The 25934-nt window shown below is 36.4% G+C and overlaps 2 protein-coding genes across 2 annotated transcripts in view; one reads left to right on the plus strand and one right to left on the minus strand.

Annotated features, from left to right (window-relative positions):
- LOC126035460 (uncharacterized) overlaps positions 1-25934 on the plus strand; it is a 255710-nt gene that overhangs the window by 190779 nt on the left and 38997 nt on the right. The window lies entirely within an intron of this gene.
- Positions 8915-25934, minus strand: part of LOC126035443 (tyrosine-protein kinase Fer-like) — a 254879-nt gene continuing 237859 nt past the window's right edge. Inside the window, exons 17-19 of the mRNA XM_049794009.1 lie at positions 14342-14496; positions 10706-10828; positions 8915-9779 (exon numbers count right to left, since the gene is read on the minus strand). Of these exons, the coding sequence (XP_049649966.1) occupies positions 9637-9779; positions 10706-10828; positions 14342-14496 (421 nt within the window). The 3' untranslated portion in view covers positions 8915-9636. The remainder of the gene's footprint in view (positions 9780-10705; positions 10829-14341; positions 14497-25934) is intronic.

Raw genomic sequence — 25934 nt, forward strand, 5'->3', positions numbered from 1 at the left:
TGGCAAGGTTTACTTGATATTTATTGCAAAGAGGACAGTGTCAGATGAAACTGTCAGGGAGACCTTCCTGTTGAGTCATGAGGTTCAGAAAGGACCCCCTTGTGTTCTAAACTCCTTCTCAGAGAGGAGTCTAGGTGAGGCTGGATCCACTCCTAGTCCCAGACCTGGTCAACGGTTTATGTCTAAAGGATTATATATATGCACAATCAATCTTTTATATCACTTAGCTAAGATTTCAAATTTTAGCATGCTGTTAATCACTTACCAAGAATCTGTTGCAGCAAGGAATCTCTCAGCCTTGAGGAGTAACCTTGAGATGTGTCCCTACTCAAGGGGAGATCCTGGCATGCAGCCTGCTGCCATGCAAGAGAGCTCAATGGGCCCTGGGCTGTCCACTATTTATGGAGTAAGATAATTGACTCATAGTCATATTTGCATACCGACTACAGATGTTAGCTTCTTCCAAATTTGTCTTGAGTCAGACATTGACCAGCACTGTGGTTAGGTGGGTGCGTTGTTCAAATTAGCCCTTGGCTATTGTGTTGCTATCTGTCTTCCCCAAAACCACTTTGAGCCAGATGCAACCATCACAACCAGACATCCATTATGATTGCCACTGGTGGTTATCGCTTGATCAGGTTTATGGGAAATACAGGTCCAGCTGAAGGGGCGGGGAGTGCACCACCACAGGACCTCACGCTGTTCAACATCTTCATAAATGACCTGAATAATGGGATTGAAAGCACCCACCCTCACCAAGTTTGCTAATGACACTAAACTGGGTGGTGAGGTGGACACTCCAGAAGGGTGAGCCATCTTACAGAGACCTGGGCAGGCTGGAAGAGTGGGCTAGCAAGAACAGTATGAAGTTAAACAAAGATAAGTGCAAAGTCCTGCACCTGGGTCAGAATAACCAAAGAGCCTAGTACAGGCTTTGATCTGTGTGGCTGGGGAGCAGCTTTGCTGAAAGGGACCTGGGGGTCCTGGTGGTCAACAAGCTGAACGTTAGTCAGCAGTGCACCGCTGCAGCAACAAAGGCAAATCGGATCCCAGGCTGCATCCGCAGGGGCATTACTATCAGAGATAGAGATGTGATCATCCTACTCTACTCAGTGCTTGTCAGGCTGCACCTGGAGTACTGTGTCCAGTTCTGGTCCCCACAATTCAAGAAAGACACAGACAGACTGGAGAGGGTCCAAAGGAGGGCCATGAAGATGATCAAGGGGCTGGAGAACCTGCCCTATGAGGAAAGACTGAAGGAGTTAGGTCTTTTCTCCGTGGAGAAGAAAAGGCTCAGGGGGTGCCTCATCACAATAATCTGGTACTTAAAGGGTGGCTACAAAGAAGACGGAAGCTCTCTCTTCACAAAGAGTCACATGGAGAAGACAAGGGGCAATGGGTACCAGTTGTACTGAGAGAGGCTTCATTTCAACATAAGAGAGAATTTTTTTACAGTGAGAAGAATCAATCACTGGAACAACCTCCCCAGGGATGTGGTAGAGTCCTCATCACTGGAGGTTTTCAAGACACGACTGGACAGGGTGCTAGATAATCTAATCTAGGCTCCCTTTCCCACAAAAGGATGCACCAGATGATCCTTCAAGGTCCCTTCCAACCTTGGCTGTTCTATGATTCTATGATCTAACACTGTTGGCTTTTTCTCAGGTTTGTGGAACCTGGTTTCATCTTGGCATAAGAGGAGACAATTTGTTGCTGAAGTGACAAAAAAACATACCTTAAAGCAGTCAGTCACTGGGTAGCAGGGTGTATGGAAGGATTTGGGCAGGTGCCTAGGGCGGTCATCATCTCCAATAGCTTGGGATTTTGTGCCTGAACAGGCAATTAATCATGGTAAATTGACATGCCACCTGATAGAAGGGTGCCTTGCCTACCCCCATGAAACCCAGCAGCTACTAGCAACATACTGGGGCTTTTCCTGTGCGTATTGAGCCTTCATTCAGCATCATCAGAGGAGCATGGCTGAGACAGGGACCGAAACCACATCTGAGGACACCATGGTTGAGACAGGGACCTAAACCCCAGCTACAGAAAATAAAAGGAATGCAAGAAGACTCATGGATTGAGATAATGACAGATCAATAGGGAAAACAAAAGCTGCATGCATGCAAGAAAAGCAAAAAGAGGAATTCATTCACTGCATCCCATCGGCAGGCAGATGTCCAGCTCCTTCTTGGAAAGTAGGACCTCAGCACATGTAACGGTTGCTTGGGAAGACAAACACCATAACCACAAATGTCTCACCCTTCCTCCTCCTTTTCCTGAGCTTTTATTGTGGAGTGCAACATCATATGGTATGGAATATCCCTTTGGTCAGTTTGGGTCAGGTTTCCTGGCTATGTCTGCTCCCAACCTTTTGCCTACCCCCAGCCTATTGGCCTTTGGTTGAGGGGGTTGGAGAGAAAAGCCTTGATGCTGTGTAAGCACTGCTCAGCAATAGCCAAACCATTGGTGTGTTATCAACACTATCTTAGCCACAAATGTGAAGCACAGCACCATATAAGCTGCTATGAAGAAAGTTAACTCCATTCCAACCAGACCCAGAACAAACTGGTAGAGAACTAATACATCATGAGCCTAAAATCTGTTCAAGATGCATGCTTCTTCCATTACAGTGTGGTCAGATGTTAGTCTGTTCTTTTGAGGATTCAAAGCTAGTTAGTGGCTGCAGGAGCTAGGTTATTAGAAAACTACAGCATAATGTTTCTAATTATTCTGTATTCTTAACAGAGCTATTTCTTTAGTCTGGATGCATTTCTGAAGTCTCTTTAGCAGCAGTGCTTTTAGTGTGACTTGTAAGGAATTGAGGGAGGCGGAGGAAGACTTGGCTAATGATGAAAGTGCATTAAAGGAGAGCTCTGTGTTGCAGGTTTAATGGTGTCTGCATGTGACATTGATATGCATTTTCTCTGTGGTTATCTGTATTTTATCCTTTGAGGTAAAAAGGGTACAGCTCTAATTCAGATCATATCAGTGGTGTTGTGTTTTAACATTTCTTATAACTAGAACATGACTTGAAAGAGGACTGAAATATGGCTGCAGAATAGCCTCAGTTAGTGTGTGTGATGGGGACCACACAACCCTTCCAAACTTTTTTAATATTAGCATCTTGTAATCCTTACACTTCTGAAACTTCATACCCACTGTCCTGTGATCATCCTGTCTCCATTCTGATTGTGTGACTTATTGCAGGTTTCCTTAGACCTACAATGTTTTGGGGGTAGATCCACCAAAGATCTTAAATATGAAAACATTTGATTTTTGAGTACCCCATGGTCCTTGGCCTGAGTTAAGCCTCTGAGTTCCCTGAGCATGGAGGTGGTAGAAAATTAGGGACCCAGCAGCAAGGTTCACAAGAAGTCAGCAAACTGAGTGGGCCACTAACTCAGCTAGTAAGTTGAATACGCTGGAGGGGAGAAATCCACACTTTAAAACAACCCACTCCCCAATCTCTAATGTCAGGTTGAATGCAGGCACATCCTTCTCCTTGGAGTCCTCAGCCATGAGCACCCTGGCTGTCTGAGCAAGATTAACACCTCTCCCTCATTTAACAAAAACAATGTTTCTGCCAAACTTTGAAGAAGGTTTTGTACCTGAATCTCAAATCACCTTTTAGGTGTGCTATTAGGATCTAAAAGGGAGGGAGGTATGTCTGTCACTTGCAGAGAAAAAGAACTAACCTAGCTTTGACATGCAAATTGTGGGTTTTGGATTGGATTGGATTAAAATTGGATGGATGCAAGCACTGCACAGGCTCCTCTGCTTTTTTTAGGCTCATTCTTAATTAACTGCTGTGATGCTTCAAATCAGAAGATTTGATGACTCTGTGAGGCTCAGTGTTTGGCTGTAGCAGATTTTCAGGAATGTTTTTATAATTTGGACACCAGGCATCAATGAGCAGAACAGATTTAGTTGCAGGAATGTTTTCTAAAATTATCTTGCTAATAATGTAGTGTCTCAGCAGAACTCTACCAGTCTATGTGCAACCCCATGCTGCATTGTCTTCTGTTTCAACACAGATCAGTAAATTTGGATTTACATCTCTCTCATTTGTGGTTCTTGGGAGACTGTGGGGAAAAGTACCTAAGTTTATAAGAGTGAGCAGCAGTATTTTTTTTTTTGGGGGAGTGATAATAGGCACCTTAGTCCAACTTACAAGTCAGTGCCAGAATTTAGCTTCTTTGCTAACCCTTTCTTCAGTTAGGCACTATATCTTGCAAATTCCAGTGTTGTGCAAGCACACAGTGCTTACCTAATGCCATGTAATGGCAAAAGTACACAAAACCCTGTTTTTCGACCTGTTGTTATGTGTTTCAACAAGGTGCATCTGCAGAAAAAGTTCTTTCAATAGGGTATCCATACCTTACATTAACCATGAGATCTTGGAAGATTTCATTAAAACATTTTTAAAGCACAATAGTTTGGACTTTTTTTCTCTACCTGAGTCATAATTTTTGGTATCTCAATCTTTATATTAACACTAAGAAGAGATTATGGAAATCAAAGAACTTGCATCAAAGCATAGTGAAAATGGCAGTAATTATGGAGCTTGGTTTTGTTCTAAGTAAAGCATAAAGTGGCTTTAAAGAAACTGGTTTAAAACCAAACTAGCATTTAAAATATAAGTAATATGAATAAGATTTTTTAAAAAAAATATAAAGTAAATGGAGCACTAGGTCATGGGTAAAAGAAACATTATAAAGCTTGTATATATCTTCAGATTACTGCATTCCTCTTACCTGGAAATGCTTGTAGAAATGGGGAGATTAGCTTCCTAACACAATTCTGGTTTGAGGAAAAAACATACATGGTCTCACACCCTCAAAGTTGCAAGGTTCTAGCCCCAAAGTTCTGAACCTGTTTTGACATGTCCTTTCCCTTGTACCCATTGGGTTACTCTTTCTTTCAGTCCCTTATGAATTACAAAAGGTAGCCACAAGTGATAGACAAACTGTGAGCAGGGATCACAGAGGTGTTCATTCCAGAAATTGCCAACAGAATTCACATAATTATTTTTTTCTTTGTGAAATACAAAATGTTTTGGATACAAAAAGCATATCCAAGAGCAGTATTACTAAAGTTGATCTTCCACTTGACTACAGAAGCAAGTAAATAAATATATCTTGTAAATATCAAATTAAATTTGAGACAGCTTGATGCAAATATTTTACATTTATTGGAAGGGCGCGGTAAAAAGGGGACTGCAGAAAAGACAAAGGACTATTAAAAAAATGGTCTGCAGTTTACAAGAATATTGAAATTCTGTTTTGTAACAGCCTACAAAAAAAAACCCCTAGCTTAAGTTCAAAAGTGTAACTTTAAAGTATATAAAAATTGGCAAATAAATAAAGTTTAAATGCATATCTATTTAAAATTATAAAGGACAGACCACTAACTTTTATTACATAGTTATCATTTCGGACCTGTTTAAAAGCCAGATGAATTCACAAATATTTTGGTATTTTACATGTGTACTTTTGGGAAGAAGCACCCATTTCCAGTGTTATGCATTATTGACCTGTTTCACAAATATATTATTTTTTAAACAACAAGGAGTATAAAAGGTTCTTTACCTGATATTAAACTTGATGATGCATACTTTGGCACAAACTTGAAAAAAAATTTAAACATGTTTCAAAACTGTATCTGTACCCCACTCAAGGTCACAAGTGTCAAAACTCTTGTGTGTGTGCTAGTGGGTCAGTGAATCAACCTTCCCACCTTCCTCAACATCCCTCCTCCTTCTCCAGATGCCTAAAACTATATGAAGGAAAATTAACAGTTGAAAAAAAACAGCAGTCCTAAAATTAGTTTAATTTTTTATACTTGGAAGGCTTTTGAATATGCATATAACTACACAATTCTTTAATAGAAGGGATGGATAGGTGCTTGGTTTTGGCTTTCAGTCCTCAAGATGTCTTTGCCTGTCTTTTGTGTCCCATGTGATGAGCCTAAATTCCAAGTTTTTCCTATTACATGTTTTTAGCATTTTAGTTAAAATTAGGTGGGAAGCTCAGTGGAAAAAAATAAGTTGTCAGTTACAGGTAATGATACAATTAACAGTGGAAACAGTTATTTTTCTTCTAGTTGGTAGGTCTATTGAAGAGTCTGAATCTGTGGCATGACCAAGCAGAAGGTGGAGGGAAGGAAAATAATATTGTCACTATCTCTCCTTAAGCACTACAACTTCAGGTGTTGTAAGGAATTGGCTACATTCAGAGATACAAGAAACGTCCAGTCTCCAGGGGATTTATTAGTGCTTTGTAGCAAGCATAAGCATGCTATAAAAAGTTGCCATATAGAGTGCAAGACCTTCTCTATGAAATCCTGGCTGCATCTATGCTACATATCAGAATGGCTGAAAGCACCTGAATTGGTTACTTTAATTCAGCAGTCCCTTTCACTGAAAAACTGGAGAGGAACAAAGGTACAGGTTTACCTTTGTGTAGAATTCAAGTGAAATGTAAATGCTTCTATTGAAGAGATATTTTGTGGAAGCAATACTGCTGTTCAAAATATCAGTAAAGTAATTGTTTCAATTTAAAATTTTATATATTTTAAATGCATTAAGCCATATCAACTTAGTCACCTAATGAAAAATTAGGATCCCTGTAGACTTTTATTGACTTAGCAATGCTTGTTGTTTGAAGTTGCAAGTCTCAGAATTTGGGAGGGATGTATAATTACCTGCATAATTAAACATTATATGATATAAAGAGGTCATATTTCTAAAAGCAAAATGGATGACAATAATGAAAATTAATACTATTTGGAAAGTTCTGATAAGTAGAAGGCATGTTTAAAGTGAAGCTCAAATGGAATTGAGGAACTGGTATTAATTTTAAACCTAGTGTTTTGGATCTGGTCTGACAGCAAAATCATTCCTTTGGAAAGGGGCATAACTGGCTTCATATTATTCCATAAGATAGGAAAAGGATGTTCTGTATTGTAAACTAGGCAGTGGGGAATGTTATTGTTCTGATGTCTTTTATGATGTGGACAATTTATTATGTATTTAGGGTTTGTAACTTGATTAAACCATGATTTGAACTATGTGTTTCACCTTTGATTCATGTTAAATTTTCATACAAACACAATGCCACAGGTATAAAGATATAACATCACTATGAAACTTTTGAGTCAAACAAAACCAGGGATATATCAGAACTTTTGTCTCACAAGAGTAACTTTATTGAAGTAAGTGAAAGGGGAGTATCTGTGGTAGATAGAGCCGTCAGAGTTAAGAAACGATTGGGAGGTGCAAAGGGCCAGATTCTTCTGGTTTAGCAGTACAGTGCAGCTAGAGCTGTTAGCCTACTGCAGCCCTGTTTAAAGAGCAGAAAGATTCTTTAATAATTGCAGCACAAGTTCAGAGACAACTAGTTTACATATTAGTAATCCAAGGATTTTGTGTTGCTATTGCATTTAATATTTGTGGAAATTTTTATATGTTGAGAAAGACTGAAATGACTGAGCTGACTGTATAAAGACAGTACTGTGAATCTTTTAATTTTTTTTAGTGGTGTAAACGTTTTGCTCAATAGCCTCAACATGTGCAATCTAGAAGCAACCTCTATCAATCTGATTTTTCTTTTAAAAGCATAATTGCCTTAAACTGAATTAAATTAAATGCAGAAGCATGTGCTGTCTCTCTTAACCCATTCACAAAATTTCAGCTATATGTAGCTGATCTATAAACTTTTGTAGTTCTAAAACTGGATGAGAGTTCCAAATAGTGGCAATTTAGGAATTTTTTTTTTTTCTCCAAGCCTTCTTTGCTAGTAGGAGCATGCATTCTATGTTGTCCTATTGGATAACAGTTCATATTTACCTATAAAACACCAAGCCGGTTATTGCAAGTTTTACTTACAAAGCATTCAATTCTGGGAAGGCAGGGGGAAGAAAGTATCAAGTTCACCTATTCTAAGTTTTTACTCTGTGACCTCAGTCAACTGCATTTGAGAATTTTATTAATTAATATTTTTTTTAAGTACAGCTAACAGTTTTTGTTTTAGAGAAGGCCTTTATAAAGATGATGAGACCTACAAATGAGCTACTCTCTTATAGCTATAATCTGAGAGCTGCAAAATAATAATGCAACTAGCTAGCCATCTAATTAGTCCTTCACCTCCAAAAAAACCCCCAACACTCTGAAAATTCTAATTTAAGGCCTACCTAAATGATGTCTAAAAACATGGTGTTCTCAAATGGCTAGTAATATACAGCTTCCTGAAAATGAAAGAACTCAGAATTAACACATAAATTCTACACCTGGACATATATTCCAGTTAGAATTTTGTGTAGAAGAGACAAAGGGACATTATAGTCCAAGTTTCAAAGAAAACCAAGAGTCATAGTAACAAACTTTGTGCCTTTCCTCCTCTGACTGTTGAGTCTTTATTCTTTCTGGAGGAATGTTATTTTTTATATAAACTTTTTCATTCTTGGTGGCGTTTACAGCTCCACTGTCCCCAGTCTTTTGAAATCTGATTGTAATGATTTTAAAAAGTTAAAAGGTTAATGTTTCTACTCTGCCTTGTTCAGCCTGCTAGAGGCTTAAAACATATTTCCTTATAGCATAGAGAAGAAGTGTTTTTATTTGGACACTATGCATGGAATGTACTTTTGTTTAGCTTTTGCAGGCTCCAGCTGCATACTGATAATTACTGCAAATTGAAGGAAAAAGGATCAAAAGCAAATCTAGTAATTCACATTCTTTTACTCCTCTAAAACCACTCCTATTTGTTGCCTATAACATGTTGCTATCATTAGCAAATCTACTTCTTGTAGACCTTTTCTACACGTGTGCACCTACTGCTTTTACTTATTTTTTGTAGGGCAGATGATTTGCAGTATTTGTTAACAACATACATGTAGTCAAGACTTCCTATTGGTCTTTTTGTTTTTTTAATTAAAGTAGTTCATTGCAAAGGAGACATATTACTGAATTCTGATGGCTTCATAGGAAAAAAGCAGTAGCTTAAGTAAATCACATCCAAAGTCAGAAGTATTTATAATGTGGTAAGAAATGCACATGTAGTTCAATTTTTAGAAAAGAAAATTCTAGATTTCACCTTACATCCAGAATCTGACCTTCATCCTTAAACAAGGTATCATTTAAAAATATCAGTTGCATAAAGAATTTAAAAAATATAAAAGTGTCTCATTCATATACTTATCAAAAACTGTCTTCACTTTTAAGGCCATCATGTGTGACACAGTCACCACATTACAATGCCATAGTGTTGACATCTAGGATGGGGATAGGAGAGCGAGAACACAGCATAATGTAGAAAACCTCTGAAAAATTTCACTAGCATTTACTTGCTGTAAAATAGATAGAAGCCACAGTCACTTAAATTCATAGTATGTGCTTTTCTATTTATGTGTATCCTAAATGACAATATTACTGTGACTGGATATATAGCATTTGGCAGAATATATCTTTAATGAAGGTGTAGACATCATTGGTAGACTTGGATATACAAAAACCCAGTTAATTTTAAAGTAATTAGAAGAATATTGCAAATAATGTTGTATAAATGCAGTGTTTAAGGGGAAAATATTACTTCACTAGAAAATAAAGTCCTGCAGACTGAGTTTGGTGCTAGTCTATCACTATGTCACTTTTGTTTTGATTGAAGACAGCTCTTTCTGAATCTCACTGAATTTTGGCCGGTTTTCAGGTTTGTAGGCCCAGCACCTCTGCATTATTTTATATATTTCTTCAGGACATTTTTGTGGTGCTGACATTCGGTATCCTGGTACACAAAAAAGGAAGAAACATATAGCATTGAAAAATGATACATATCGACAAATTTAAAAAGAAATTAGTTAAGTTCAATATCATTGCATTAAAAAATATTGAGGGTAAATTTTATATGACTTGTGATATCTTTCTCGGTGGGTTCATACAGAATTGAAGTACTTAGGTAGTAAGACTTGTTTTTATAAACAATCCTCTGCTCTGAAAAACATCAGATTTTTCTTTGGCTTTTTAAGGACAAACTTCTGTGGTCATCTACAGTGATTATAATTAACAAGCAAACTAGCTTTTTTTATCATTTGGTAGTTTTACTAGCTAAGAACCTGTTTATGAATTACACAGTAGAATTATGTAGAGGAGAAAGAGTCCTGAAATGCCACTAAAGGTGATGAAATCAAAGACCTGAAACCTTGCTCACAGTTATTTGTTACTTTTAAATAAAAGTCTTTTGATTATTTTGTAAAAGAGAAAAAAACTGTTCAACTAGCTTGCCAATCTCCACCATAACTTAAAATTTTGTCTGAAATGCTTTAATAGAGAAGATAGAAAGATATAATTTTTTTTCTAGCAGTTTGGGATATTTCCACCTGCATTATCTTAACTAATTAATTCTGGTCAAGCTTCTATTTGCACAGCAATCAATCCCTCCTCTCCATTTCACCTTTTAGTTCCGTAGCCACAAAAACCAACATGCTATAACTCTGTCTTCCCCTAAGTCACTAGTCATGATCTTCCTTTTTGCAAGAAGCCTATAAATCACACTACTTCTCCCAGAAAGCTAAACAGCAATTAAATAATCTCATATTTATGCTAAAGTTGATAGATAACCCAGATGTTATTTCTTTGCTATTTTTCATACTGTATGTACCTACATCCCTATGGATCTACACAGCATCTCTTTTGTTCCCTACAATTAACTACCTTTCTCCACTTGTTCTCGTGCTTGTTGGTTCATCATTCCAGGGTACGGGCATACTCCTAAACTGAAGGTCTCCCACAAAAGGATTCCAAAGCTCCATACATCACTCTCAGATGTGTATCTCCCTAAGGAAAGGAAAGAAAACCAGTAGCTTAACTTACAGAATAATTCATGTTTTACATAATTGTGATATCATGTTCTCCTGTATTTCAAATTATAAACATAAATTATCTTAAAGTTAATACCTAGGAATAATATAAGCTAACCTAAAGTTCTGTAATTTGACAGAGACTTGTTACACAAAGCACATGGCTGAGAAGTTATTAGCATGTTGGTTATTTTCCATGTAAGTTAAGAATTTCTTTCCATTTACTGCCCCAAAATATTTTTTTTTTATTTTCTTTTAATATAAAAGGACAGAAAAAAGTCAGGGTTTTTTTTCCTTGTTTATAATCACTTTCAACTCTGAAGATACTTTTAAAAAATTTACCTTTTCCAGTTCCCTAATATAGCATGGCAATGAGTCCTCCAAGAGGAGCTAAAATCAATATAGTTCTTAATTACAAAGAGGACCTGGGTTTCTTACTCTGAGAAACTACTCTCTGGAAATGAATCCACAGTTGCTTCAACTGTTATTTAATTTGGACTTTGAAGAACTGATGCACCCAATGAGGTTAAAAAAAGTAATCTGGCCTACTACTATCATCAGCTATGCTTCAGACAGATTGCAAAATTAAGATAAATTAAATCCAAACCTCTTTGTGGAATAAAAGCTTTATATTATAGGAGAAGGACAGCTCTTGGGGGTGATATTTCTATTGTCCCTGATGAATTCACATCAAGATGCATGCTATATCAGAAAGTGTAAGCTCCTAGCCCTTTGCAGCAGGGCCTATGAAAATGTTACCTTAAAAATCCATTTATCATATTTCTGTCATCATTTTTCATGACTTTATTTCTTTGTTACATTCTATGAGTGTCTTTATTCTTAAAAACATACACATGCTTGCAAATGTGTGTTTGCTCATCTCTGAGCATTAAACCAAACTAGCTCACTCATCTTATTTCCCCTTCCTTCTGCTGCATTTCCAGAAAGGCCCTATCATCACATTGCTTGTGTCAAATTTTCAGCTAAACATTTTAAATCTACTTACACTAGAAAAAAGGAAAATACATGTAAATTATAGTGACAGTTGGTGACATGAAAACTGTTCTGATGTCAGAAAGTTCAGTTTACTCTTAAACTAAATATCATTTCCAGCTAACAACTCTATCTACATTAGCTTGTGTGCTTATTAAACAGTAATTATGGACATTCACTTTGCTCTTTGTTGTAAGATTAGTTTTCTTGTCTATATATCAACTCTCTTCAGAGTTTGTCATCCAGTAATTTAACACTTTTCATTAAAGTCCTTCGGTAGATACAGGTGATTATTTTTTTTTAAAGAAGGTACAACTTCTACACAGTTAATTATCTTTCCCACTATAATATTATCTGGGGAAAAAAAGGGCATGCTCTTTCATAAACAAATACAGTAATTTATTAACATTACAAAGAACTGGAAATGTTGTACTGGAAAAACATATGCATTAAAAGTGCATTTTAATTTTGAGAGAACTGGAAGCGAAAATACCCTACACCTTGGCCTAAATATGTAATTAGGTGCATTTAAAGCAATTTTTCACTTGCTGGAAGTGATGGAAATCATATAGTCCCAAGTAAAAATAATGGTATGGAATGGCACTGAACAGTACCTACTGAACTAAAGGTTAAATCTTCCATATGCTCCAGTAGCATCAAGATTTCATTCATGACTTCATACACAACTCCCTAAGAGTTCCATTTCCCTTAATCCAGTTTCTAGACTTCCCAACCTGAATTTTGACATTTAAAATCTTTTTGTGACTGCTATTAATGTCATATAAAGTGAATCCAGAAGTGTTTAAAAAAAGGCACTTTTATTTCTTTTCATAAGCACTGTATCATTCATGTAATGACCAAATGACCCTATTTCTCATTTTCCTCTAACCATTAAATTTTGCCATTAAGAACTGACATGCTCAATGGTTGTCATCTAGTTTTGAAATATTGCACATTTAGTTCTATTTCACTCTGGTATCCTTAACTACTTTCAGTGTTACCTACACAAATTAATACATTAATTATGACCATATTATTAGAATGGCAAAACACAAACCAATTATTTTACCTTGCACTTTTCAAGGACTCCCTTGAAAATGATCCATAAAAAAAAAAAAAACAACACAGAAAGCTTCAACCATATTTTGAAAGCTGAATATTAGACTGCTGAATACTTTAACAAATGTTTGAAACAGGTTATTTTCCAAACACTGCAGAAAATCACTTAAAACTGGCAGGGTATTGATTCATTTTAGGAAACAGCAAATAAGTAAAGATGTTAATCAGCTATATGTTCTTCTCCTGTAAGGTGTGTAAAATAGCAAAGACTTAGAAGTACAAAATGAAGGTGTCCTAAAAGCCAGTTTTCTGCTTCATGTAGTAGACTGGACTGGTATGGCTGTGGAGAAGGGGTTTCCATTATATATCAAATAAATGACAAGTACTTTTGAAACAATTAAAATAAAAATTCAAAACACCTTTTATAGTGGAATAAACACCCAAAATAGAAATAGTATTCCATAGCAAACATTAGCAACACTAGCACCTCTTAGAAAAATAGATAATAGAGGGTCAGTGACTCTAACTACATTTATTATTAGCTTTCCAAGGGGAAGATTTGCATTATTGTGTTATGGCGTTAACTTCTGCAGAAGTGCTAATGAAAGGGATTCTTCTTCTAACAATCATAAGTTAGAAAATTATGATTTCCAATGCATGATTTTAAACAAAAGCTCTAAAAGGTGGGAGAAGTATTTAGAGATACTTAAAAGGAAGATATAAAATGTTTAAATTTTTTTTCTAAGAACTCAAGTAAAGAATTGGTTGAGAGAAGTGCGTTCAAAATATGACCTCATACATTTAATATGCTGCTGCTTCTTCACAGCTCACTTAGAAGAATATTTTTTTCTAGTTTTACCTACAAGCTAAAAAGCTAAATCCAGCAGTTTCTATTTTTGTTTTGAAACTATTACCCACATAATATGGACCACTTAATAAGAAATAATGGATTTTCCCCCCCCATAATAGCATAGCAATATATAAAAGTGCATATAAACAAAAGCTGCAGTTTAAAAAAAATAAATAAAGCATTTTTTTCTCCAATGCAATGATTTATCTAATCATTTATCTGATAGAGTGCTCTAGAATGTTAAAATCTTCTGCCTTCTTTTAAAAAATGCCATAAATATGCAGAAATTCCCACTCACTGGAACAAGTTAGCAACATAACCACAGCATTATTTTACTGTTGAATAAGTAGCAATTTTGATGTTGCTGCCTTGTTCTTTTTGAAGGGAAAATAGTATTTTTACATAACTGAAATAAGGCTGAAATATTATTTTTAAGATAACTAAAATACTTTAAACATCTGTTGATCTGAACTGGGAAAAAGGAAAAATTATATATATATATATGCTCAAATACTGTCCATGATGTAGTCCCCTTGCACCTTATACTGTATATTTTTTTATACCAAGAAGATAAAGATATATCCTTACCATAGTTGAGAGCTTCTGGAGCAGTCCACTTGATAGGAATCTGCTTTAAGCCTGATGATGAATAAACTCCATCATCCTCTTGACGAGACATTCCAAAATCACTTATTTTCAAAATGTTGTTTTCATCTACCAAGCAGTTCCTTGCAGCCAGGTCTCTAAGAACAAGAAATAGCCCCCCCCCCCCCCCCATTTTTTTCACACATTTGAAACTACTAAAAGTTATTTAAAATGTGAAGAAAAATCTTTAGTGTATTGGGTCTGGCTGGGATGGAGTCAACTTTCTTCATAGCAGCCCATATGGTACTGTGTTTTAGATTTGCCTAAAACAATATTGATAACACACCAGTGTTTTAGCTATTGCTGAACAGTGCTTGCATAGTGTCAAGGCCTTCTCTTTTTCTCACTCTGCCTCTGTCAATGAGTAAGCTGGGGGTGGGTAAGAAGTTGGGAGGGGACATAGCTGGGACAGCTGACCTGAATTGACCAAAGAGATATTCCATGGCATATAATGTCATGCTCTGTAATAAAACTGGGGGGGGGGGGCAGATTTTTCCAAGGTAGCTGTTGCTCGGAGACTGGCTGGGCATTAGTCTGTTTGTGGGAGGTGGTGACTGACTGCCTTTGTATCACTTCTTTTTCTTTTTTCTTTCACTTATTAAACTGTCTTTATCTCGACCCATGAGTTTTTCTCATTTTTGCTCTTTTGATTCTTTCCCCATCTCGTTGCGGGTGAAGTGAGAAAGTGTCTGGTGGGTGTTTAGCTGCTGGCCGGGGTCAACCCACCACAGATAGGTTCCTTTATATTTTCTATCATAGCTGAATTTATCAGGAAGAGTGAGTATGTCACAATGTAGACTACGTTCTAGAGAACAAATAGATACTCATTTCAATGATGAAATAAGCAGACGTAAGGCAAAGAGCTGCTGTTGCTATATTGCCCATTGAGGTCACAGAAATAAACCTGCAGATTAACAAATTTTACTTGATGCAAAATGAGACAGAACTCAAAGAAGCAGCCTGAAACATGTTCTCAAAATTGTGAACGACACTGAGAAGCCAGAGAATTGGCTCTATCTTACCTCTATTATCATTACAGTTTCCATCAAAAATCAAAAGCTACTGAGCACTACAGGAAAAGGTATTGGTTCAGTGTTGGATGAGAAGCTCAGAAAAAACAACATCCTTCTTTTCCCTCCCTCCATCTCAAACATGCTTTTCAACAACAAGAAACTGTAAATATATAGGGCTTTGGATAGAAAACCACTGTGAAAAGTCAATATTACAGATAATTTTGCTGTTAAGTATTTGTAGTAACTCATCACACTTCCTAAACAGTCTTTTAAAAAAACTCCACAAATATGTTGTGTTTGTTTTCTCTTCCTTCTTATCTTTCCCCAAAGCAAACATCCCAAATAAGTACAGACATAGTTGCATGGATTTAGGTGGCTCTCTCTCTCTCTGGGGAATTGTTTTTCTTTTCATACAGCATTACTTCTTGCTGAAGTAATTCCATAAAATCAGTATTTAACTTAGAAAAGCAGCAAATATTCCTTATTTTCCATTGTGAAAGCTGTACAAATTGAGCACAAATTGCTACAGAACACGTTAATTAGTAACAGAATAACCATGACTTTCACTTTATCATACCAAGATTATGGAAGTTCCTAGTGATTATTAAGAACAAAGGAAAAAGCCCCTTCCTCCAACTACCAAAGAGTAAAAATTAATATTTCATTTTCAAATTTCATTTTTAAACACTAATCTGAAGTTTCTATAAACACAAACAGCACAGTGACCATGTCACTAATACAAGTTGAATATGCTGAAACTACAGCAGATAGCTCCCAATGCTTTTGCTAAAAATCCAACAGCAAGTTAAAGAGGAAGTGGAGGCAATTTCTTCATGCCAAGAATTGTCTGTTAGTGAAGACTTAAACCTCATAAAGTTTTCTTTAAGAACACCCTGTCCTGGTTTCAGCTGGGACAGAGTTAATTTTCTTCCCAGTAGCTGGTACAGTGCTGTATTTTGGATTTAGTATGAGAATAATGTTGATAACACAGTGATGTTTTAGTTGTTGCTAAGTAGTGTTTATACCAAATCAAGGATTTTTCAGTTTCTCATGCTCTACCAGCAAGCAGGTATACAAGGAGCTGGGAGGGAGCATGGCCAGGACAGCTCACCCAAACTAACCAAAGGGATATTCCATACCATAGGACATCATGATCAGTATATAATCTGGGGGGAGTTGGCCAGGAGGTACCAACTGCTGCTCGGGGACTGACTGGGCATCAATCAGTGGGTGGTGAGCAATTGCATTGTGCATCACTTGTTTTTCTTGGGGTTTATTTCTCTCTCTTTTTATCTCCCTTTTCATTACTACTACTACTACTACTATTATTATTTTTTATTTCAATTATTAAACTGTTGTTATCTTAACCCATGAGTTTTACTTTTTTTCTGCTTCTCCTCCCCAACCCACTGGGAGGGGGGAGGAGTGAGCAAGTGGCTGCGTGGTGCTTAGTTGCCAGCTGGGGTTAAACCACTACACACCCCTGGAAAGAACCACACAGCAGGTAATACCTAGTATTTCAACTGAATTCCATGAGTGAAAACCACAACCCCAACCATGTTATTAAACCAGCAGGACAGACTGCCTCAGTGAAGCAATTAGCCATATTATACCTTCTCCCTGGGTCAGGTACTTAAAACACACTCGGGTGATAAAAACAAACAATTAGTGAACAGAATCAGTATACCTCCACTGCACATTTAATTCAACCAAAATAGTCTATTATCTGATCAAAAAAGAAGGGGTAGCAGGTCTACAAGTGAAACTTGTTTTTTTGTGGACTACAGACACTTCCTCTCTTCCAGCCACTTCAGATAACTTCCAATGCTGGCTGGCTAACTAAATCAAAACATACCTGTTTCTTAAGTTTCTTGCTACTCATGTGCTGCTACTTTTGCTATATGTGGAGATCATATCAATAGTATGTGTCATATCACTTAGTCTGTGTCTAATAACAGATAGGAAAAATAAATATTAGAGGGTCAGAAGCAGATCCTTTCAAGTGCTCTGTGTTAGCCTTCTCCTTCATACTTTTTTATTTGTTTATTTTTTTATATTGTTGTAGTTATCACATAATGAATAATAATGGAAAATATTAACTGTAATACTGATCAGTCCTCTCAGTTCCTAATGTCATCCTCATTATCACAGATGAATAGTGCTAGGAAACTAGAGAATATCCAACTCCTCTACTTGCTATCCATATTGTTCAGTTTTTCCCAACTATAAAATGAGTAGATTTCCCCACCTCAGAGCAGAACGACATTCAATTATTCCTTGTAAAGCATTTTGAGATTTTTCAGACAAGGTATTTAAAGATTTTGCAAAAACAACTCAAAAGTATCACAGAATGGCTGAGGTTGGAAGGCACCTCTGGAGGTCATCTCGTCTAACCCCCCTGCTGAGAGACAGTGTCAAAGGCCTTACTCAAGTACAGGTAAACAATAGCCACTGCTCTGCCCTCTTCTACCAGGCCAGTCACTTCATCATGGAAGTTTATCAGATTGGTCAAGCATGACTTCCCCTTGGTGAAGCCATGCTGACTACTCTTGATGACTTCTAGTACTTCATGTGCCTGGAAATGTTTTCCAGGATTAGCTGCTCCATCACCTTCCTAGGGATGGAGGTGAGGCTGACAGGCCTGTAGTTTCCTGGGTCCTCTTTTTTGCCCTTCTTGAAAATAGGAGTGACATTTGCCTTTCTCCAGTCTTTGGGCACTTCTCCCAATCACCATGATTGATCAAAGATTATCGAGAGTGGCCTCGCAATGACATCTTCCAGCTCCCTCAGCACTTGTGAAAAATAAAACAAAAAAGCCCTGAACAACTGTCTTCAGTAAGTGAACACAACCACAAAGACCAGACTTATATCTAAAACCACATTCTTCCACAGAACCTTTATTTTCTCCACCTGTAAGACTAAAATGTATCCTATATTCCAGGAATAGTCTGCATTGCACTGCTCACTCTCACTGTAATCATAGTGAGAGCTATCATATAGAATGATTTTTAGCATCTTGGTGAACATATCCCTGTGAACTAAGGTTACAAAGATAATATTGATCAAAAGGCAAACTTTGGAAGTAATATAGGTCAAAGAAAACAGGAGAAAATAAAAACTGCCAATAAAGCTTAGGCATTTAAATTACTTTAGTGCACTATAATATGGTCTAACTAGAAATTGAAGTTGGTAAACAAATAGTATATTCATAAATGTCAGATTTCTAGAAAATAACAACTATATTGAAATATAAAATGCATTCACTAGATATTGAAGGTGTTAAGTGTTTTTAAAAATGCTCTAAGTAAGGATAAATACTGAGAGATATATATGTAGACACACACACACACACTATTGAGTATAATAGTGTTCCTAATTCAAAATTGCAAATATATGTACATTATTATCATCCCCATCCTCTAAGAACTTACTTGATAACCATTATGTAACTGATTTTTTTCTAAGTTCTTTGCTAAATATGTGATAGATTGTGGCATGGGTCATGGTAGTAGATGATGGAAAGTTACAGCATCCCATGCAGAATTGCAGAATGGGATGTATTTGGTTCACTAGGACAAAGAAAATTGCTTCATCTACTGAGGACTGTGCAGCTAAATAAGGTTATTACTGCATGCAGTGAACTTCACCCTCAGTCCCACCCTATACACCTTCATGCTATTTCCTTTTCTACTGCTAGTTTTTTCAAGCAAGTGAAAGTTGTCCTGAACTCTATAAACACAGTAACAAAAAACAATCTTAAGGAACTGTTGTACAGAAAACTATATTCCTATTTTCTCTACAGTAGTTATTGCAAATGCCTTCATATACACATATCTGAAACAAAATTAAGATATAAAGTTTACTTATTGTACAGACATTTCTGATGAACAAGTGTAGTATGAGAATTAGAAGATTATATTCATTTTTATAGTCTGCAAAACGGTCAGCTACTAATGAAAAAATACACAATTACAATAAGGTATACTTTGAGGTAGATACAAAAATACTGGGCATAATAAATTAGATATATAATTCAATTATTTTTGTAGAAGGGGAGGCAGTAGGAATTTAGGAAGAATACCTTCCCAAAATGTTTATGTTTCAGAGGCAAACTTTCTATTTTACTTCTTGACCATTATAGAGATCACTTATATCTCAAAGGACATAAACTGTCCTTTTAGAAGCACAAAAGTAAAGCACGAGCTCTATATAATGTTATCACTGCTTTTTTTTGGTTGTAATCTCCTAATACTTGGTGTCTGATATGAAGACTGTAGTTCTACAAGTTGAAAAACTGTGTTAATTATGAATCTCAATTTTCATTAAAAAAGAAACAGTTTAAGCTAGATGACTGTGATAAAAAAATTACTTTGGAGTTAAGAAGAGAGAAATAAAACAAAACCCAGGCTTCCTATTTTCTGAATGTTTTGCATTTTTAAGTGATGCAGTATTTTTTTATAAATAACGAGATTGGTAACTCTATGTGGAAGATAGTGGAGCTGATTCAGTTTCCTGCTGTGATGAGTGACAGGGTGACTCCTGCTTCTTGGAGCTTTCTCACCTTCCTGTTCTGGGTGCATTTTTATTAGGAAGAAACCCATATTGCTACCACACATTATATGGCACCTGTTACCTACAGAGGTAATAATGTAGGAAAATTAAACAACTGTAAACTTACTGCTTGCAGCCCAGAGAAGGCTCCAGTGAGTATACAGATCTATTGACACACTGTAAAACTTTTACCTTCAAGTTTTACTCAGGTAAGTTACCATGTATTCTCCATTTTCCTAGTAAAACAAGATTTCTGTACCAGCTATTTTAAAAGACACAAAGATGGGCGTGGTTAACAATGAGCAGTTCCTGAAGAGAAGCAAATATCATCATAGCAGAGTGAGAACCTGGAAATGGAGCAATAAAACAATATATGATCTATTCCTCCCACCATTTCCTTATTTCTGTGGTTACCTTCACAATGTCTGCATGTGGGACAGAAATGTTCCTATCAGCAGCATCTACAGGTTTTTCATCTGCATTGTTTTTCAACTTTTAAAGAACTTAATAGTTATTGTTTTTATTTTTCTGAAAAATTATTTTGATGAAAACTGCATCATAGTCATCTTAGTCTTTGCATTGATATCCTTGTTGATTTCTGTAACACATTTTTCCCATGCACATCTGATGGCATATAATGTATTGAGCAAAATGTGAGACTTAGGAATGCCTAATGCCATGCACAGGAATAATACCACTGCTGGATCGCCTCTTGAATTTCAATATTTCCTGTGCTAGATGATCTATAGATAAACTTTATTAAAATGAAATGCAGTCATTCCTATGCTCTTGAACTGCCTGAAACACTGCACAACATAACAGGCACAAATATGTATAATTTTGATAACCATAACATTTTTAATATTCATTAAAAATCTATTTGATATACAACTGAATTATAAGGAAAATTAAGTGTCCAAAACCTGATTATCCAAGATGGACTCTGACCAGAATATAATAATTCCAGAAATCCCTGGGGTTTTTTTAAATGTTACCCTTCTAGCCTTGTTTGAAATTTATAATCACATTACTGGTGAATAGATTTGCCTGCTCCCCTGGACCTCTGTTTCTCTGAAAAACATTAAGCTAGAGTATATGGAATATTTAGGGAAAAGAAGGGTGAACAGCAGCTGTGACAGCTGTAATGTAAAATGCATGGAATAGTCATTGCAATACAGACACAACTTCTACAGGACTGAAGCTCTGTAAGTGTCATTTGGAAATGCAAGCCAGTTGTAAGTCTGCTTAGCCTTAGTAGTTGGATTTAAAGATGAAAGCAAATCCCAGGGTAGAAACTGGTCTCTAACTCACTACAAAGAAGAAAGTGTGAAAGAGGTGAGGCTGGAACATTATGAAACTGCTAATGAAGTTGGAGTTGTGAGCTAAATCTTCCTATATAAATATAAGAAAGGAAAAAAGTATTTTCCATACAGTTAAAACCAGTCAATGCCTGCTTCTTAACTACTTACTGTAAATATGATCCACGATGTGAAATCCTGGCTCTACTAAAGTTAAATAACTTAATGGAATCAGAGATTCAACCATTTTTTTTAAGCTCAATTTGTTCAAGTATTTGACTATACTTTTTCCAGCTTTGTTTAGTTTTTCTAAAGAACACATAATTTCTTGAGAGGAAAGCATTCTGCAAACCTGCTCTGCAAATGAACTGATATAACGTGGGGGAGTCATGCATAGAAAAGTGAGGCCTAAGAATTTACAAAACCAAAGAAATTACCTGGTGACAGGACAAACTAAATTCCCTTTTTAAAGTAAAGAAAAAAAATACCATAGTTAGTATTTTTAAGAAGCAACCATGGCAACTAGTATCATAAAAAGAGAAATGCATACTCCAAATCTAAATGCTCCTTTTATATAACTTGGCTGAAGTTTACTTTAGACACACACACAGACATAACACACACACAAAATTCACAATCTTGAGGGATGTGGGCCAGGTGAAGAGTAGAGTCAGGACCCTGAATTTTAGGAGAGCAAACTTTCAGTTGTTTAAGGAACTAGTGGATGGGATCTCCTGGGAAGCTGCCTTCAGGGATAAAGGAGCAGAACAGAGCTGGCAGCTCTTTAAGGATATTTTTCTTAAAGTGCAAGAGCTCTTGATTCCCATGTGTAAGAAATTGGGCAAGGAAGGCAGGAGACCGGCATGACTGAGTAAGGACCTCCTGGTCAAAGCATAAGAAGGAAATGCACAGGCAGTGGAACCAGGGACATGTATCCTGGGAAGAATATAAGGATGCTGCCTAGATGCATAGGCATGGGAACAGGAAAGCTAAGGCACAGCTGGAGCTGAATTTGGTGAGGGATGCAAAGAATAATAAGGGCTTCTACAGGTACGTTGAAGAAAGGCTATATGAAGAAAGGCTGAGAGATTTGGGGTTGTTCAGCCTGGAGAAGAGAAGGCTCCGGGAAGACCTTACTGCAGCCTTTCAAAATATAAAGGGGGCTTATAAGAAAGAAAGAGAGAGACTTTTCACAAGGGCCTGTAGTGACAGCACAAAGGGCAAGGGTTTTAAACTGAAATATGATATTTAGATTGGACACAAGGAAGACATTTTTTATGATGAGGATAGTGAAACACTGGAACAGGTTGCCCAGAGAATTTGTGGATGCCCCATCCCTGGAAGCGTTCAAGGTCAGGTTGGATGTGCCTTTGAGCAACCTGATCTAGTGAAAGATGTCCCTGCCCATGGTAGGGGGGTAGACTAGATGATCTTTGAAGGTCCTTTCCAACCCAAACCATTCTTTGATTCTATGATATACATATATGCTACAAGTGATAGAATTTCAGGTTCTATTTTCAAAATTTTAAATTAGATTTCCCAATAATCAGACTATTTTTCCTTTCTTACTTTTTGTCACAATGCAGTTTGCTACATTTATTGGATTATTTAAATCAAGTACTTTTTCTTCTTTGTAATTTTATCATTTAGCTTTTTCTGAATGTGAATTTTGCCTATATTTTTGCTTTTTTCTGAATTACCAGTTTATTTACCACTTTTTAATATCAGTGTCCAGAGGTGCATGTAGTGTTCTGTTCAGTGTGACTCACTGCTGCCTTACAGACTATCTATTTCTAGTGCATGGATTCCTATTGTAATTCTTTATGCTAACTCTGAAAAAGGGGATATGAATGATACGCTATGCTAGATATGAAATAAATTTGTCATTAATATGCATATCAGAATATAGAAGAAGTATACAATTCATCAGTGAAATGAAAGTGGTGTATATAGCCCAGAATGTTAGGGGAAATAAGTGAACAATAGTGTCAAGTTTTTGTTTGTTTGGTTTTTAATATTAAATCAGTAGCTGCAACTTGTAAATTAGCTGAAGTGGATCTGAATTGTGTCCAACAGGTATGTTTACATTATCAAATAATTCAGTGCAAGAGAAGCAGATAAACAGACTGAAGTAACTGGTGCTGAGGTTCCTCAGATTTCCATTATATGAAGTCAGAGAGGTTTACTTAGGATTAAACGTAGTCTGGTCTTCTGTGCCAAACATGGTCCCAAACTGTGCGCAGCAAAGCTATCATACAAATTTTGGCTTCCTAAACTGCAGACTTCTCTAGGGAGCACCATTTTGTCCAGCATATCAGTGCCACATCAGAGCCCTTGCCATCATTGCTCACAAAAGACTCCATATTGTTTCTGTTCCTTCTAATGGCATTTTGAGTTACATCATTGTGCCTTATGACTGCCCTACCTTCCAGCTCAATGTTTGGACAACATCTACTGCAAAGCATCAAAACACCAGTAGGAGTGAATCGTGTGAGTTTAAAGAATAGATTAAAACTATCATAGAATAAAACTATCAAAGAAAAATGCTGGCTCACTGTCAAATATAAAAGATTACCAGGCACTATAGCAGTTACTTATAGTAAGACTCCAAAAGGAAGCTGAAGCACTTCAATATAATGACTACTTCCTGGTTAAAAAAAAGCTGGAATTGTATGTTTAAGGATGAAAACATGTCTTTATATTTTATGTTGGAAAATCTTCCATAACTTTTACATTTTTCTGAGGGCTCCCTCTGCTTGACTCTTTCTGAAGCTTACAATGATCTCCTGTAGTAGGAAAGACAGTTATTTACTTACAAACATATAAACAGCTAATTTCAATTACAATTCAATCCATCTGTTTTATAGAAGAAAAACAATATACACTGAGAAGTTAAACACTTGTAAATTAAAACACATTAATAAATAACTAAGATAAGTATATCTGTAACCACAGTAATATTATTTCACACTTTAATTCAACTAAAATAAGACAATAGCAGGCATGGGAGGTCCTGTCATCTCAATTTTGTCATTTATTTTCATGAGACTCAGAATTTCTGTTCAGGCGCATGATAATTCCTGAACATTTCAAGCTAGAAAGATATTAAACCCTTATCTATTACTAGTTTTTCATGTAAGCAGTTACTTCAGCTGCCATAAAGATACTGGAAGTACAAAAGGGAGCAGAGGTACTCCCAGTAAAATAAAATGAGGAGGGAGTAAGGGTTCATGATTCCATCCATGCCCTTAAAAGCAGGATAAGCAAACTAGTCCAGCTAATCATGTGCAGGAGAAGACAGTCTGCACAAGCAATAATGGGAAGGAAGGGCAGCTTTTTGGCAGTGAATGAGGAGTCAGGAAGGTCTATGATACCAAATAGGCAGGACAGTCAATTCAATCATTAGTAAATGGGAATGGAGATGTTTGTAACCAACTAACTATGAAGAAGTGATATTCATAGCAGGTAAGTTTAAAAACTCCTCTTTTGAACGTTTATAAGCTTACTCATCATACTGATCTCCAAAATCCTGCCCAGAAATTACTCCAAAAGCAGGAAGCCTTTCTAATCAAGTAATGTTACTTATTCTGCCATCTTAATTCCTATGTAAAGTTTTTCAAAACTGGGACTTGGCCCTTGTTTCACTGATTTATTTTTATTTCCCAGAACCCATGCGATTTGATGAAGTATCTGATATCCAGCTTTGCCAGGTTTCTGATCTTTTTCGGGCAGACTTGAGTGACTCAGCTTGAATCTGTGAACAACAAAATACCGTAACATTGATTCAATAATTCTTACAGCTCCATGTTCCTTGATCTCTCTCAATCTTCCAAATCAGTTACCATGCCGATAAGACTTTCTTCACTGACTGCAGCTTTGCATAAGGGATTTTGAAATATCCTTTGACAAAGAGTAAGTCCCTCTTTCAGTCAGTACTCACAGTGCTATAAAAATGTTTCATAAAAGTATGTCCTCACACTATAATTCTGCCAAAAACGATAGAAAGATGCTGAAAACTACAGAACAATGACAAAAAGTGAAAGAAAATAACATGCACTTAGCTTACTGTATGTTTTATTTTATTAATTCTGAGTAACTGTGGTTCCTTTAAGATGTATGTTCCAACTGGATTCATTTTCTGATAGATGCATTTGCTCAAATTTGTTCAAAGTCTTTTTTTACCAATATCTATTAGAACTGAATCTAACTAAGAGCTGAAGATAAATACCTCACCTAAGCTTCTCTCAGCTTTATGAGAAAACTATCTTGATGCTCTAAGAAAGATCAACAATAGGTTGGAAACCAGTAATTACTTATTTATTTGATATGTAGAACCATATGCCATCTATGGTCATGCAGAAGTAATATACCCTCTAAAACATAATGCTTTTCAAGTTGGATAAACTTAAAAATAATTTTTTTTTATGGAGGCAAACTAAAACCCATTTTATGTGCTTTCCCCATCTTCCTATTTTTCACTATATACACAGCCACACACCTACACTGAATATAATATTTCATTGATAAAACTATAGCAATGTAAGGCCCTGAAGCACTTTTGAAAAACCTCTCAAGACACAGGGAACAACTACACTAGAGTTAGGTATATAATCATTGGTATTATTGGGGGGGACCAAACAAACAAATAAAAACAGAACAGTGGACAAATATTTA

Source organism: Accipiter gentilis, chromosome W (assembly GCF_929443795.1).
Source record: "Accipiter gentilis chromosome W, bAccGen1.1, whole genome shotgun sequence".
Classification (NCBI taxonomy): domain Eukaryota; kingdom Metazoa; phylum Chordata; class Aves; order Accipitriformes; family Accipitridae; genus Astur; species Astur gentilis.